Here is a 13,351-nt window from a genome sequence, read left to right as displayed (position 1 = left end):
GTCCGAGTTCAGTTTTCTTAAATTGGATCGAGCTTAAAAAAAACAAACTTAGTTTCACATAGGACCAAGCTTAAACTTAAAAAATTAATTTAAATATCTTACATGGTCAGAACCCGAATCTAACTCCACCTATAAGCACTTTTAAACCCATATTTAAATAGTCAACGAAGATGACACTTTAATTAGCTTAGTGCGCAAGTTGGGTTTAGTGATAATGTTTAGTATTTAATCTCACATTTAAACCCACTTGTTTCTTGATAAGGACTAAAGCAAAATTAGGGGTTCCTTTTTTTTTTATTTTTATTTTAATCTTCACTTCATAATATTTGATAAGTTTATGATGTGTTTAATAAATTACAGAAATTTTCATTTTAAATGAAGACTTTTACTTTTTCTTTTTCCCGAATGAGAAGGAAATCAACATCCACTACATAAACATAAACAACTCACTAAAATGGTGTTCCATTACGATCATCTTCAAGAGTATCCCTTAATTTAATATAAAATTTTCATAAAAAGTAGAATAAAATATATAAATGGACTTAAATAACTTAAATGTTAAAAACATCAAGTTAAATTAGTTTTATTAAAAAAATTATATTCAAAATAAATTATTCTTTTTATAAAAATCAGAAAGATCTTATTATATCTAAATAAAATTAAAATAATTTTACATTTTTATATATTATTATATAATTAGTATTTTAACTATCAAACCGTTATATTCATATTTTATTCAAATAAATCATGTATATTAAATTTGATGTAAACTTCAACTGTTCAATAAAAATAATATATATAATATTTTAAATCAATATGATAGAAATTCGGTTTGAAAATTTATAAACATGAAAATATAATTATATCGATAAATTTAACGGTTGAATCATTAAAATATTAATAAAGCTACTTAGAACAAAATTGATAAACTGAAAATGGTTAGTTCACACATGAAGCCAGCCAACCACTTTTTCCTAATATAAAGGTCGAGTTGTCCTTTTCCCTGTATTGTCCAGTTGTACAAGATTAGATTCAAAGGATTATTTAATCTATTAAAGATTACAAAAAAGTAATACAAACAAAGGGTTGATTAGGCATAGTGAGAGAGATTTACAAAAGGGGTAAAGCATACAATAAATCATGAAGTATATAACAAACAGATTAATGGAACATATCTGAAGATTTAATGCAGCTAACTACTTTGCAACTGCTCCAAGCCTGTCATAATGCCAATGCTATAATCATACACTACACAATTTGGTGCTTTGCATAAGCAAATGAAGACTTCGTTTCAAGTAAAAACAGAACAATGTGAAAGCAAGATGACCGGCTGGGGCTTGCTGCTGCCAACAGTGGGTATCCCCTCGGGGGAGCACCGTCTCTATTGTCACTATAAGAATGATTGAAACAACTTTTAAGAGAAAGCTAACAGGATACTAACACAGATATTCAAGCAAAGAAACAAAATTCATGTCAATGGCCATATCAAGTCTTCTCAGGTTCTATTTTTCATCGTCTTAATTCACTTCACCTATTAACCCAAGCTTGATTGTGAAGCGTAGTCTCTAAATTTCGAGTTAGATATGATATTTCGACCTGCCTATGCATTTAGTTTTGACCTTCAGGTACTCACCTTCCTGAGTGCTGGTTGAATCTAGAGCTGTAAGTTGATCCTTTCAGCCCATTTAAAGATATCGGAATATACATGATCTCCACCCAGTTCTTTGCCGGTAGCCCCTGCTGCTACTCGTATAATATCCTCAATCAATGCAAAATTCCCCATTATATCAACATGAGCCCCACTTTGGGTGCCTCGACCTTCAAGAAGATTAGCTGGAGGGGCATGACTGTACTCCCTTATGTAAGTAGGAATGCCTGAAGGATTGAATCGGGTTTTACCCCTCCAACCCTTTGCAGCCATAAGACCAGCGCTTAAAACAGGAACTGTTTCATCTCCATCAGCAGAGAAAACACCACCTTTTAGACATGAATCTTCACTACCACCCTCAACCGAGGTGTCTATCTGAAACGGAATAGAGCAATCAGTGGCAGTAGTTACTTTGTAAACATAAGCTCTTTCAGTGGGGATTCCAACTCCGTACATTGAGTATATCTCCATGTCTGGAGCATCTGGTAACCTGAAAAGATCATATGGCACTTGTCAAGAAAACATACAGAAAGAGAGGGGCCATAGTAGGGGTGCCTAGCACTGTTTAAAGTTTCAACAGTTTTTAATGAGAAAACTTGAAAGGATAACAATCTGGATCAAGAATGGACACTTCACTAACGAAGACACCTCACAAATCAAAACAAATTAGAACTGAGAAACGAAGAAAAGCCTCACTTCGTTTCTAGAGGATTTGACCAATATTTGTAGTGTTGATATTTCGGGTCATCCAAATTATCAGCTATCCCATATGAAAAATGAGCGCCTCCTCGTGCCATCAACTTGGGGGAAACAAAATGAAGCAGGTCCAAAATTGATCCAGCTGTGTAAACCTTGTAATCAGCAACTGCTTTAATACGATGATCACCTATGTCATGATACTCGATCCATATATCACAGTTGGTTAAGTTGGCTAGCATATCGGCCTTCATAGAATCCTGCTGATCAACAATAATATATAAACCCCATGCTAAAAACTAGCAAACCAACTAGCATGCAAAACCAGAAAGCGCAATGTATAATAGTCATCCTCTCGTAATTGCATTTTAATGAAAAAGATCTTCCAGTTGGGCATGCTTGCATTTGACATAGAAAGAGGGTGTTGAACTAGAAAGTTCAACAGAAAAATTTCCGTCTGGTTACAAACATTCCACAAATTTTAGTCAAATGATTTTGAAGTCCTGGATTAGTGTCAAGTGGTGAAAATGATCATCGTTAGAGAGAGATGATCCATATACTTATGCAAACTAACTTAATGATAGCTTGGACAGTACCAGCAAATCCACCCTTTTAATCTTGGAGGAATGTGCCTCAGCCACATCTTTCCCAAATGAAATAATTCTCCCATAGTTAACATTTTTCATGTTAGCCAAATTGATGTTTGGAATTTGGTCCGTGTTATTGATGCTGTTGTTTCTCAACGTTTTTGCACCACAGTTAAAGCTTGATCCTTCAGGTGACCAATCAAGCCCACCCCAGATGGTTTCCCCACCTTTTGGTATCATTGACATGGTGGAATCCCATGTCCGGGTCATCCGCATTAAATGCTGAAAAGTTTGCAGGCCAAATACATCTTTGTCCAGAAAACCTGGGGCGAAAGTCCTGTTTAACAATTTGCATTCCATCAAGCTCCCAAAACAAAGTAAACATGCGCATTCATCATATTTGAAAAACTACCTTAGCTTTGAGAAGAAACTAATTCCAAGGATTACAGGATATAGAATCAAAACTGACTACAGTAAAAGCTAGCATGAAATGACTGTTCTTCAGAATATGACAATAGGAGGCCACAACGATTTCAGGTGTAGAAGCAAAATGAATAATGATGCATATTTTAGTGATTCCTAAAGATTCATCTAACCTTTTACTTTGTTAGCTCAAGAAATAATAACATCAATACTATCAGAATAGAAGCCATTAGAAAAGCCAGATTCATTCCTGATTTAAGAACTGAAACACCATTATCTCAGTAAATCTCACACCATAAAAGCAAAGCATTAGAAAAGGTAGCTCTCTATCAGGAACAATTTTGCATGCACATGATCTGGGGTGACATGCGAAACTAAAAACTTAACGGGAAATTCCGGGAAACAATTGTATCATCAATAGCATCATAAATTTAGGCCAATTTATTGGCTTGAAATGTCGAACTATGACAATTCAAAGCAAACCAAGACAAGAAACAAGCCTTTGTTCATGAAATTTTAATTCAAGGAAGTACCTGGCAATGGCTATATCCCTGGCTTCAACAGAAAATAGTCCTGAGACTGATTTTGGAACACCTAAAAAGGGTCCACCAATATTCATCACTGCCTTTATGTGCTTAGCGCACCATTCTGATCCACCCCCACCACCCATGGGAGGTGGTGCTTCAACCCATTTCATGAAGTGCAGAAAGTACAGGACTCCCATTGAATGTGGGATGACTACTACCTTTTTTCCACCATTTGTTGCTACCATGAGTTCTATGTTACTTTTTATTCTGCTCAAAGTTTGGTCCCTGACCTGATTTATTCAAATAGGCTTGAAGTGATAAGATAATTTCAGGGAGCTATAACATAATGCTAATTTCAAATCATAAACACAAAAGAAATATTAAAAGATAAACATCTTAACTATATACACACATATTACAGAAAAACTATTTGGCAGAATAACTTTGAAAAGAATATGACAGTTTAAAGCAAGTGCATACCTCAGTATTTTGGAAAGATAACCTCCAATCATAAGCAGCCATATACATTGTTTTTTCCTCATACCCAATTTGAGCCAAATTAGCTATCAATACAGCCCAAACAAAATATCCTGCTGCAAAATAATCAGCTGCCACAAGTCCAGATACAGGCCTGACCCTTATACCTGGAGGGTCTAGTCCAGTTTCATTATCGAGTGACATGTGCTGAGCCCAACATAGTGGTCTGCAATGCAATTGGGAGAACAGCAGGGGAATAAACTTTAGTAAACTCCATGGCCAAAATAACTTCGGCAAATAGTTAAAAGATTAGGGCAGAAAGAAATAGCAGGTCTAAGTTAGAGAATTTCGTATCTTCTAATGACATTTTCATTATAACAAAAAAACAATCTAAAGGTTAAAAGTCTGCATAGCAACCCTATTCAACGGATTAAGAAATGATTAGAAAACTTCAAGAAGCAAAACCTATAATCTTTCTTGCCTGTAAAGAGAAGGCAGTATTACTTCAAGCATCAAATTGCGTATACACATTGTGTTGGAAAGACAGGTTGGTCTTCAAGTCTTGAAGTAACCCAACTATTATAAAGTGTAATGACATTGAAAAACAAGGAAACCTCTTAGTTGGCAGAGCATAAAGGACCCATTGAGTGTTTTAGTAGTGTATTTTACTTGGCAAGAGTTTAAGATTCTTCATAGCAACAAATATGTTGTATGATAGTTATTCATCGAGTAGTTATTCATCGAGATACTATAGCATGAACACACATCAAATTCAAAGATTCTTTTTAGCAGATAGTTTTAACTTCAGTCTACTCTACATCAGTCCATGTGACCAACAACAACTAAGATTGACAAAGAAAGAAAAGGAAAAAATAGGAAAAGTGAATGCAGAGAGATAACAGTTTTAGCAATTGAGGCCAAAATATGTCAGTTTCCACTAAACAACCTAAATCCTAGCTTTTGGGGTTCTAGAAAAATAAAAAAATATTGAAACTCGCACTCTTGCAACAACCTAAATCCATGTTCTCACTTCTTTTCCAAAGCTCAATTAGTAGATAAATGTACAACATATGATCCCATCCGAGCACCACTACAAATTCTAATCCACAAAACAAGAGCTGCATTTCTAATGTCCCATAATCAAATCTAAAACAGAAGAAGAAAACATTTGCAACAATGAAAAGGTTTTAGTTTTAGCAAAGCAAAGCCAAACATCAATTTCATGTAGAAATCAGTAAGCTTTATGGAAGCTTCTCTAATAACTTCCAACCTAAGCAAACATCAGAGAAGAACTTTAACATTCACAAAAGGTGTTTGATTTTTTTTTTCTTTTAAACAAAACAACCTTGCAAACATGCCAAAATTCCTCAAAAATGTAAAACCCAGAATGGAAAAACGTACACTAAATAGCTAAACCTCAAAAGTCCCAAAAAAGGGGGAAAAAGTAAAAGGCAAAAGCTAATACCTTTTATACAGTTCCCCAAAGGAGCCACCCCAAAGGCGTTTCCTAAACAACCCTTCAGCACACTGGTGGCCTTCCCAAAGCTCGAGCCCACCGGTGACGATCCCAGGGACGAACACAACTGGGTGATTCACCGTCAAGCCCTCTTTCCGCAACTTGACCCCGGGTGGGTCCGTCAACGGCCCTGTTATCGCCTCCGTTACATATTGCGGAATCGAAGCAGGCATTGTATTGTAAAGTAATAACAAGAACCACCACACCGAACATACAAAACCAATGAACCAACAACAACTGTCCCAACATGACCATTTCTTGGAATTATAGCTTTCTTTCCTGGGGCTCTCGTATAGGTTATTCTTCTCATCTTCCTTTACGATGTTGCACCGTAAGTTCTGGGACTTCGAGGAATCCGTCCCCTTCCTCCGCCGCGAAAACGACATCGTTATTTAATGCCAAAATATAATACAGGTTTGTTTCATTAACGGAGACTAATGAGAATCTGATACTAAGACTCTCATTAATTGTGAAAGAAAAAAAGGGGCGGGGGGCTTTTTTCTTCTCACTTGAGCCGGTGACAATAAAAGATAATGACAGCCACCACCGGAGTTAGAGGTGGAAGTATGAGATTGGGTCTTATTTAAGCTTCAAACAGACTCATTTATTTTGATATTCCAGATTCCTCTGGCGAGGGTCCAACTGTGGGTCGGGGATGGCTAAGGAGGCTAGCGTCTCCTTTTTGGACTTTTTTTAAAGCCTGAGCCTGCGGTATAATCTGTTGGGAGCCGCCGGATTGACGATAGAAACTACGGTGGTCAAAGCATCAGACGGCGGTGGTGATGGAAATTAGAAATGGGTGGATTTCAACGGTGATTGGAGGTTGGAGAGGTGTTTTGAGTCTAATATTTCGGAGTAATTAATAATGTTTGTTATGTGCCAAAAACTAAAGATGCTTTCTGACAAATACGCTTGGGAATGGAAGCCACGTGAGTGGGAGCGGATATGTGTAGATAGACCCGAATCGCTCAACGATGTACACGTTCCTGCAATTAAATCAATGATTTTTCAGCTGCAATTTGCCTCAATTTATATTGACCAATTGCCCTAAAAACACAAACCCGCAACACTAGGTTGTTGAGAATGATTAAACTAGTTCTAAAACAGACAACCCTCTGTCAAAAGTTTTACTTCAATATTAGTAATAAAAGGAAATTTGTTTTGGAAATGGGTTGGAAGATCTGATACACCACACCACTTCAGGTAGATGGTAAATGATCAACATGCACAAATGCCAAATCTCTCACTATCATTATTAATGGCACTCACGAGTTGATAACATAGCCCAAGTTAAACGAGTTCTTCGGCCTTCCAATGATGAGACTAAGCCCATCGAGTCTCTCCAGTGGGCTTTTTGAAAACTGAGAAAAAAACAAAAGCAGAAGCTCAGCAATCAGCATCACGCACCAATCATTTCATCATCGGATCACACAGTGTATTAAAAAGGGAAAGGAAACATCATCTGAGCCCAGCAACGGCCTACACCAACCACACTCTTCTACTACCAATATACAGCAACAACTGCAGTGCAATGAGTGCATTTATCCCATTATACCCATAGCTCCTTCGATGAGATTGAGGAGATTATAATTTGGTTTTATCTCTTCCATCTCTTTTCTTTTCTTTTATTAAAACCCTTTTTGTTGTTTAATTTTGTTTTTATTTTGGGTTGGCGCAGAGAATCTTTGATCCTTTTTAATTAAACGTGGCATCATTAAAGAGCTACCTGAGTCTCGAATATCGGGCTCCAGCTCCCTGAAACTTCAGAGGAAAAAAGAAAGAAAAAAAACCCTTAGTTCTCTCTTACCCATCCACTGATCCTCAGATTTCTGGGTTTGCATTAAATTTTGCTTCTCTGTACGGTAAACTCGAAAACTTGTTTATTGTATAATCTAGTTCTCAAATTCTGACAAATCATAAATGTAGTTTTCAATGTATTTCTTTTTATTTAAACAGAAGATTTCTCAGCTTTCAGAGAATTTCGAAACAACAATGCTGACGTGCATAGCTCGTTCCAAGCAACCTGGTGATGACTCGGTGAGTCAACAAGAGGAAATGGACTCTTCCACTACTCCTAACACTAAGCACAACCAAGCCATCAAATCCCTCACTTCGCAGGTAATTAGCTTTCAAATTTACGACGTCAAGGTTTTCCGGTTCTTCGTTCTTTGTTTGGCTTTAATGACTGTGTGGTTTAGTTGAAGGACATGGCGCTAAAGGCGTCGGGGGCGTACAGGCACTGTAACCCCTGCACGGCGCAGAGTCGGTTGAGGAACATGGGCGAGTCTGACGCGGACTCGGACAGGTTCAGATGGCCTTATCGTCGGACGGGGAGTTCGAGCTCAGCGACGCCGAGGACGTGGGGGAAGGAGATGGAAGCAAGGTTGAAAGGGATGTCGAGTTCGAGCGGAGAAGGGACGCCGAAATCGTTGAGCGGACGCCGAGTGGACACGGTCGTGTTCGTCGAAGAAAGTGAGCCTAAAGAGTGGGTGGCTCAGGTGGAGCCTGGCGTGCTTATTACCTTTGTTTCACTTCCTCGCGGCGGCAACGATCTCAAGAGGATACGATTCAGGTGCGCCGCGCACTTATTTTTTCTGGATTTTCGCTTTCCATCATATTAAGAAATTTTTATTCCACTTTCGAAATTCGCTGGGAAATGGACTAGTCACGTCACTGCTCCAATGCCTGCCTAGTTTATTGTTAACATCAATAAACGAACAAAATGTTAAATAATACAAAGTTATAATGGTTTTGGTTTAAATTCCTATCTATTATTTTAGACAATAATATTTGTTGTTGGGTTGGGACTTGCTCTGTCATATTTAGTTAAACTCTTTAACATGCATTCTTTTTTTTTTTTTAAAGCTGTGTTTGGATTGTCAATTTATGTGTTGCTGAATTGAGTGTACTAGCTAAGTTATTAAAACTTTCAAATTTTTTTATATTTTTTATTTCCTATGTAATTAAATTTCTTGATTTAAAAAAAAATAAGTATAATCTCATTTTCTTATAATTATTTTACGTTTCAAACACAGATAAGTATTAAAATTGTAAAATTTGTACTTATAAATGGTGATGGATTTGTCATGGCTGCATCCAAACACTGCCTTAGCAACCTCGGCAGGAAAAGCAAGGATATTTAGGTGAGGGACCTACGGTGAAACAGTAGGCTTCACGCCTAATGAAAAGCAATCCCATAAAAGTCCAAAAGGAGAACTCATTGTGCCTCATCAATGGTGGGTGGGACACGATTGATTGTGTTGGCAAGCTTTTTCACTCACCCTTGTCGTCTTGTCGAACAAGCCTCTTCAAAGCCCCCACCCCAAAAAAAAAATTCCAGTTCACGCCATATTCTCCGTCCCATTGTCTTCTACTCTTCTTCTTCTAATGACCCATTTCTTGTCATTTTGTCTGCAATTAAACTAAGGGGGATTGATTGCCCACATCATTTGCCACTACAAAACTACGTGCAAGACAAAAATTTTGGACCCCTTTTTTGAGCTTACGTTTTTTGCCTACAAAACAGAGATCCGACTTCAACCTTCACCTTTCCATGTTTTCAATGGATGGTGACAGGAGGGATTAGTCGTTTTACCAAGGGAACATTGCTGTTGCCTCTCATTTATGACCTTGGCCTCGTTTGACTTGTGTTCCTTTTTCCCTTTCTAGATATTTTATTTCAATTGGTCTCTTAATTGACTGTTTTTTCCATCACCACTTTCATTTTCATGTCATTGTATCTGATTTAATGCTTTGATAAAGTTCCCTCCTTGGTTTTTGACTCCCTACGCCTTTTTTTCTTTTTGGAAATATTACGCATCCCACTACGTCAAACACACGGATGCCACTTCGGAATATTTAATATTGTACTTACCTAAGGGTGGTTGAAAGCTTCTTTTATATATATATATATAAACTAATAGTCAAAAGATGTTTATAAACCAACATAGTGGCCCAATATATAATTAAAATTTCCCATTCACATTAAAGAGTGTAGGTGCAACTATAATGGTCATGGTTGGTTTCAAGTTATTGACTTGTGAATAAGGGTAATGACATGGTATAGTGTTATCTATGTGTTTTTCTTTTATTTCCTTATTTTAACCAAAATTTGTGCTGGATTTCCCTGGTGTATGTTACTATGTTTCCTAAACCAGTCATTTAATGTTTTTTAGTTGCTCCATTAAAGCACATGCATATCATGGACCTCTCTAATTTCTGATTTCTGGTATGCTAATCTCATGAACATTAGGAGTTCTGAACCATAGTTTATTTTCTTTGACTAGTCGGGAAATGTTTAACAAATGGCAAGCTCAAAGATGGTGGGCAGAGAATTATGATAGGGTCATGGAACTTTACAATGTCCAGAGGTTTAACCGCCAGGCATTCCCACTACCAACACCCCCTAGATCTGAAGATGAGGCAAGTTATTAGGCTGTTGCCTGCTTAACATAGTGTGAATGGACTGCTCCCATGCAATGCCCTGCACTATCGCTGTGTTGAACTGAACTTGGATTATTGCATGAATGTTAATAACATCATTCTTTTGGTGTCTTACAGAGCTTTAAAATGGAATCAGCAGAAGAAAGTCCTGTAACACCACCATTGACTAAAGAACGCTTACCTCGTAATTTTCATCGTCCAACTGGGATGGGCATCGGCTACTCGTCGTCAGATTCATTTGATCAGCATGCAATGCAGGCTCGCCATTATTGTGACTCTGGTCTTATCTCAACCCCAAAACTTTCCAGTATTAGTGGTGCCAAGACAGAGATATCATCCATGGATGCCTCTATGAGGAGTAGCTCATCAAGAGAGGCTGATCGCTCTGGAGAGCTATCCATCAGCAATGCCAGTGATCTTGAGACTGAGTGGGTTGAACAAGATGAACCGGGGGTTTACATTACTATCAGAGCCTTGCCAGGGGGCAAAAGGGAACTTAGGCGAGTAAGATTCAGGTATGGTTCTATAATATTCTTTAACTTGAGCTATAGTTAGTTTTAATAGAAACAAACTAAAATTGAACAGGACCATCATAACTGAGAGAGAATGAACATGTATGAATTGATCAGCCCTACATATTAAGCTATTCTTGGCCGTGGCACTTAACATTTTATAAACTTTCAACATCTCAAAGTGGTAAATATAGTAGGCTGTACTTTAATCCAAAGCTACAACCATCTAAACTGATTTTAGCTTAGTTCATGTGGCTAATCTTTGCTTTCCTTAAAAATCTGTGAGTCTAATAGCAATTGCACTACTTCCATTGCTAGTTGACATGCGATTACGTTTTATTTGATGACCTTTTCTAACATGTTACAGACTATAATAAGTTAGAATGTGATATAACTTGCACTTCCCTTTTCAGTGGCTAGAATATACTTTCTAAATTCATTTACCCTGCTTTGAGATTGTTATATATTTATATAAAATAATCTAGCAGTAAATCAGCCATCAATTGACGCCAATTCTAGCATCTATTTCGTTTACTGTCATCATTGTCGAAGTCCTTTTGTTCGATTAAATATGATCCAGGCACGAGCTGCATTATATTTTCTCTTTTTTATCCCCAAAGAAAAGGCAATTGGCTAAAAGTTAAACATTTAAGCATTGAAGACTCATTGAAAATGCTCCAAAAAGCCATTTTTTCCGTGGATTTGATTTCATCATTAGGTTGATGGGTCCAACACAAGTCGATGCTGTAATTGAGGTCCATCTTAGAAACAATCATGATTTGAATTACCAACCATCAAAAACCGAATTATTAGCTGTAAATATATATATATATTTTTGACAGCATCATTACTGATTCACTTATTCTGCTTTCACCAACTAGTTTTACTCCCATGCCGAGGCAAAACCGACATGAAGTTTTACTGAAGAAATGTCATTGTCTTTCAATTTCCCATCACTTGATCTTAAACATTGACTGGATTACTCACATTATGCCTTATATCATGCAGCCGAGAAAGATTTGGTGAGATGCATGCTAGACTGTGGTGGGAAGAAAACCGAGCCAGGATACATGAACAATACCTGTAATCCAGCAAAAAAAGGAGGCTAGCGGCTTGCTGGCACTTTTCTAAATCGTGGGGGGTGTGTATTTTTTTCTCATTTCTTCTGCCATACTTGTAGAATCCCTTTTGCAGAGATCCAAGCAGGTGTTTCTGCCTACTGTCACCTGTTGCTAAGTTTTTTTTTTTCAGCTTCATAGTAGCTTAGAAATATGATGGTGGGATTTTATATTACTGGTTTCTTTAAAATCGAAAGTGTTTGGAGGATAAAGAGCATAAAATGTGTATTTGGGTGATGGTAAAAATGGAAAACCAATATCAATGAAAGAATGTGTTTCATCCTTCTTCTTTGATACAACTGCTTTGTCATATCTCCCTCACTGAAACAGCTCTTTGCTTTTTTAAGAGAAGGGGATATGTTAAACTTAACAGTTGACCCAACACAACAGATCAGGAGCCGAACTCAGCCCGCATTAACTTTTTTGGACTAAATGCCTACAAAGACCTATTGAGGTGGACTCTATCTTGTTCCCTGATTTGGGCCTAATTCTTTTTCCCAAAAATTCCCAATCTTATTTGAGGTTGTTTTGAGATCCAGCTCCGAAGCATTCGGTTAGCATAGAATCCAAATCTTTATTTTTTAAAAAAAATATAACTAAATACATAAAAAGGACTATTAGTATGGTTTGTGAGATACATGTACTCAAATGGTATATGGTATTAGGAAATGAATCCTCTCCTAGGGGGAGGGGGCAAACTATTACCTTGGGCTGAAAAATTATTATTTTAATCCAGTTTTACCTTTAAAAAATTGTTAGAATTTTGATTTAGTTCTTTTAAAAATCTTATATATATATAAGTCAATACCATAATAAAATTGTATCTTTAACTCTTATAAAATATATAACTTAATCTTAACCCTCTTTTGAAAAATTTCTAAATTTACTCTTATCTCTCCGTATTTACGTAATTCATGTAAATGTTTTGGTATGTAAAATTCTAAAATGTACCAACTTTTATGTATTTATGACGAATAATAATAATAATAGTTTTTGAAAAAGCTAGAATCACTAAGAGCATTTTTGTTTTAATCTTTCTCTATTGTTTTTCTTTTATTTACATCGACATGATAAGACTGTAATGATGTAGTGAAATCATGCAAGTTTCTTTTCATCATATCAAGGTAAGAATTTTGATTTCTCATAGATGACATATATTGTTGTTTATATATCAAAGTTTATATATTTCAATTTTCTATAAAGTGATATATTTTCAAGAATTTTTATATTCATCATATCTACATTAAATATATTTAAAATGTCTAATCTCATAAAGTTCATCTTAATGTTATGAATTTTGATGATATTGTTAAGGAAACCTAACATCAGATTATGCAAAAACAATAATTTGCCTTTATCATCATCTACACAAAGAATTGAAATTGAGTACCATAACCTTAAGGA

The 13,351-nt window shown here is 36.5% G+C and overlaps 2 protein-coding genes across 6 annotated transcripts; one reads left to right on the top strand and one right to left on the bottom strand.

The window, feature by feature from the left end:
* Nucleotides 1–860: 860 nt before the first annotated feature.
* On the bottom strand, nucleotides 861–7,063 carry LOC108474009 (phospholipid:diacylglycerol acyltransferase 1-like). Of its 2 annotated transcripts, none has more exons than XM_053029523.1 (7): nucleotides 5,824–7,063; nucleotides 4,362–4,584; nucleotides 3,888–4,171; nucleotides 2,941–3,268; nucleotides 2,345–2,604; nucleotides 1,634–2,138; nucleotides 861–1,003 (listed from the first exon to the last, which is right to left on the bottom strand). In XM_053029523.1, the coding sequence occupies exons 1-6, from the start codon at nucleotides 6,258–6,260 to the stop codon at nucleotides 1,655–1,657; spliced, it is 2,016 nt and encodes a 671-aa protein (XP_052885483.1). In that variant the 5' UTR covers nucleotides 6,261–7,063; the 3' UTR covers nucleotides 861–1,003; nucleotides 1,634–1,654. The 2 variants fall into 2 exon arrangements, with proteins under 2 accessions (XP_052885483.1, XP_052885482.1); XM_053029522.1 differs by lacking the exon at nucleotides 861–1,003 and adding an exon at nucleotides 1,027–1,390 and having other exon boundaries at nucleotides 5,824–7,058.
* Nucleotides 7,064–7,086: 23 nt separating this feature from the next.
* On the top strand, nucleotides 7,087–12,246 carry LOC108470932 (protein Brevis radix-like 4). Of its 4 annotated transcripts, none has more exons than XM_017772463.2 (6): nucleotides 7,087–7,731; nucleotides 7,843–7,992; nucleotides 8,073–8,446; nucleotides 10,161–10,296; nucleotides 10,435–10,832; nucleotides 11,838–12,246. In XM_017772463.2, exons 2-6 carry the CDS (start codon nucleotides 7,867–7,869, stop codon nucleotides 11,914–11,916), a joined length of 1,113 nt encoding a protein of 370 aa, XP_017627952.1. In that variant the 5' UTR covers nucleotides 7,087–7,731; nucleotides 7,843–7,866; the 3' UTR covers nucleotides 11,917–12,246. The 4 variants fall into 4 exon arrangements, with proteins under 4 accessions (XP_017627952.1, XP_017627950.1, XP_017627951.1 ...); XM_017772461.2 differs by having other exon boundaries at nucleotides 7,831–7,992; XM_017772462.2 differs by having other exon boundaries at nucleotides 7,087–7,736.
* Nucleotides 12,247–13,351: the final 1,105 nt, after the last annotated feature.

Source organism: Gossypium arboreum, chromosome 6, assembly GCF_025698485.1.
Source record: "Gossypium arboreum isolate Shixiya-1 chromosome 6, ASM2569848v2, whole genome shotgun sequence".
NCBI lineage: Eukaryota > Viridiplantae > Streptophyta > Magnoliopsida > Malvales > Malvaceae > Gossypium > Gossypium arboreum.
The sequence above is the reverse complement of the archived record's forward strand: the minus strand, read 5'-3'. Positions and strand labels throughout refer to the sequence as shown.

Bases quoted from the DNA above. Each gene is read 5' to 3' on its own strand.
- LOC108474009 (XM_053029523.1), bottom strand. From the start codon at position 6,260: ATGTCGTTTTCGCGGCGGAGGAAGGGGACGGATTCCTCGAAGTCCCAG. The intron at 4,172-4,361 runs GTATGCACTTGC...TGAATAAATCAG, and splicing joins TATCTTTCCAAAATACTGAG to GTCAGGGACCAAACTTTGAG. The intron at 3,269-3,887 runs GTACTTCCTTGA...ATTGTTAAACAG, and splicing joins AGGGATATAGCCATTGCCAG to GACTTTCGCCCCAGGTTTTC.
- LOC108470932 (XM_017772463.2), top strand. From the start codon at position 7,867: ATGCTGACGTGCATAGCTCGTTCCAAGCAACCTGGTGATGACTCGGTG. The intron at 7,993-8,072 runs GTAATTAGCTTT...TGTGTGGTTTAG, and splicing joins TCAAATCCCTCACTTCGCAG to TTGAAGGACATGGCGCTAAA. The intron at 8,447-10,160 runs GTGCGCCGCGCA...TTCTTTGACTAG, and splicing joins CTCAAGAGGATACGATTCAG to TCGGGAAATGTTTAACAAAT.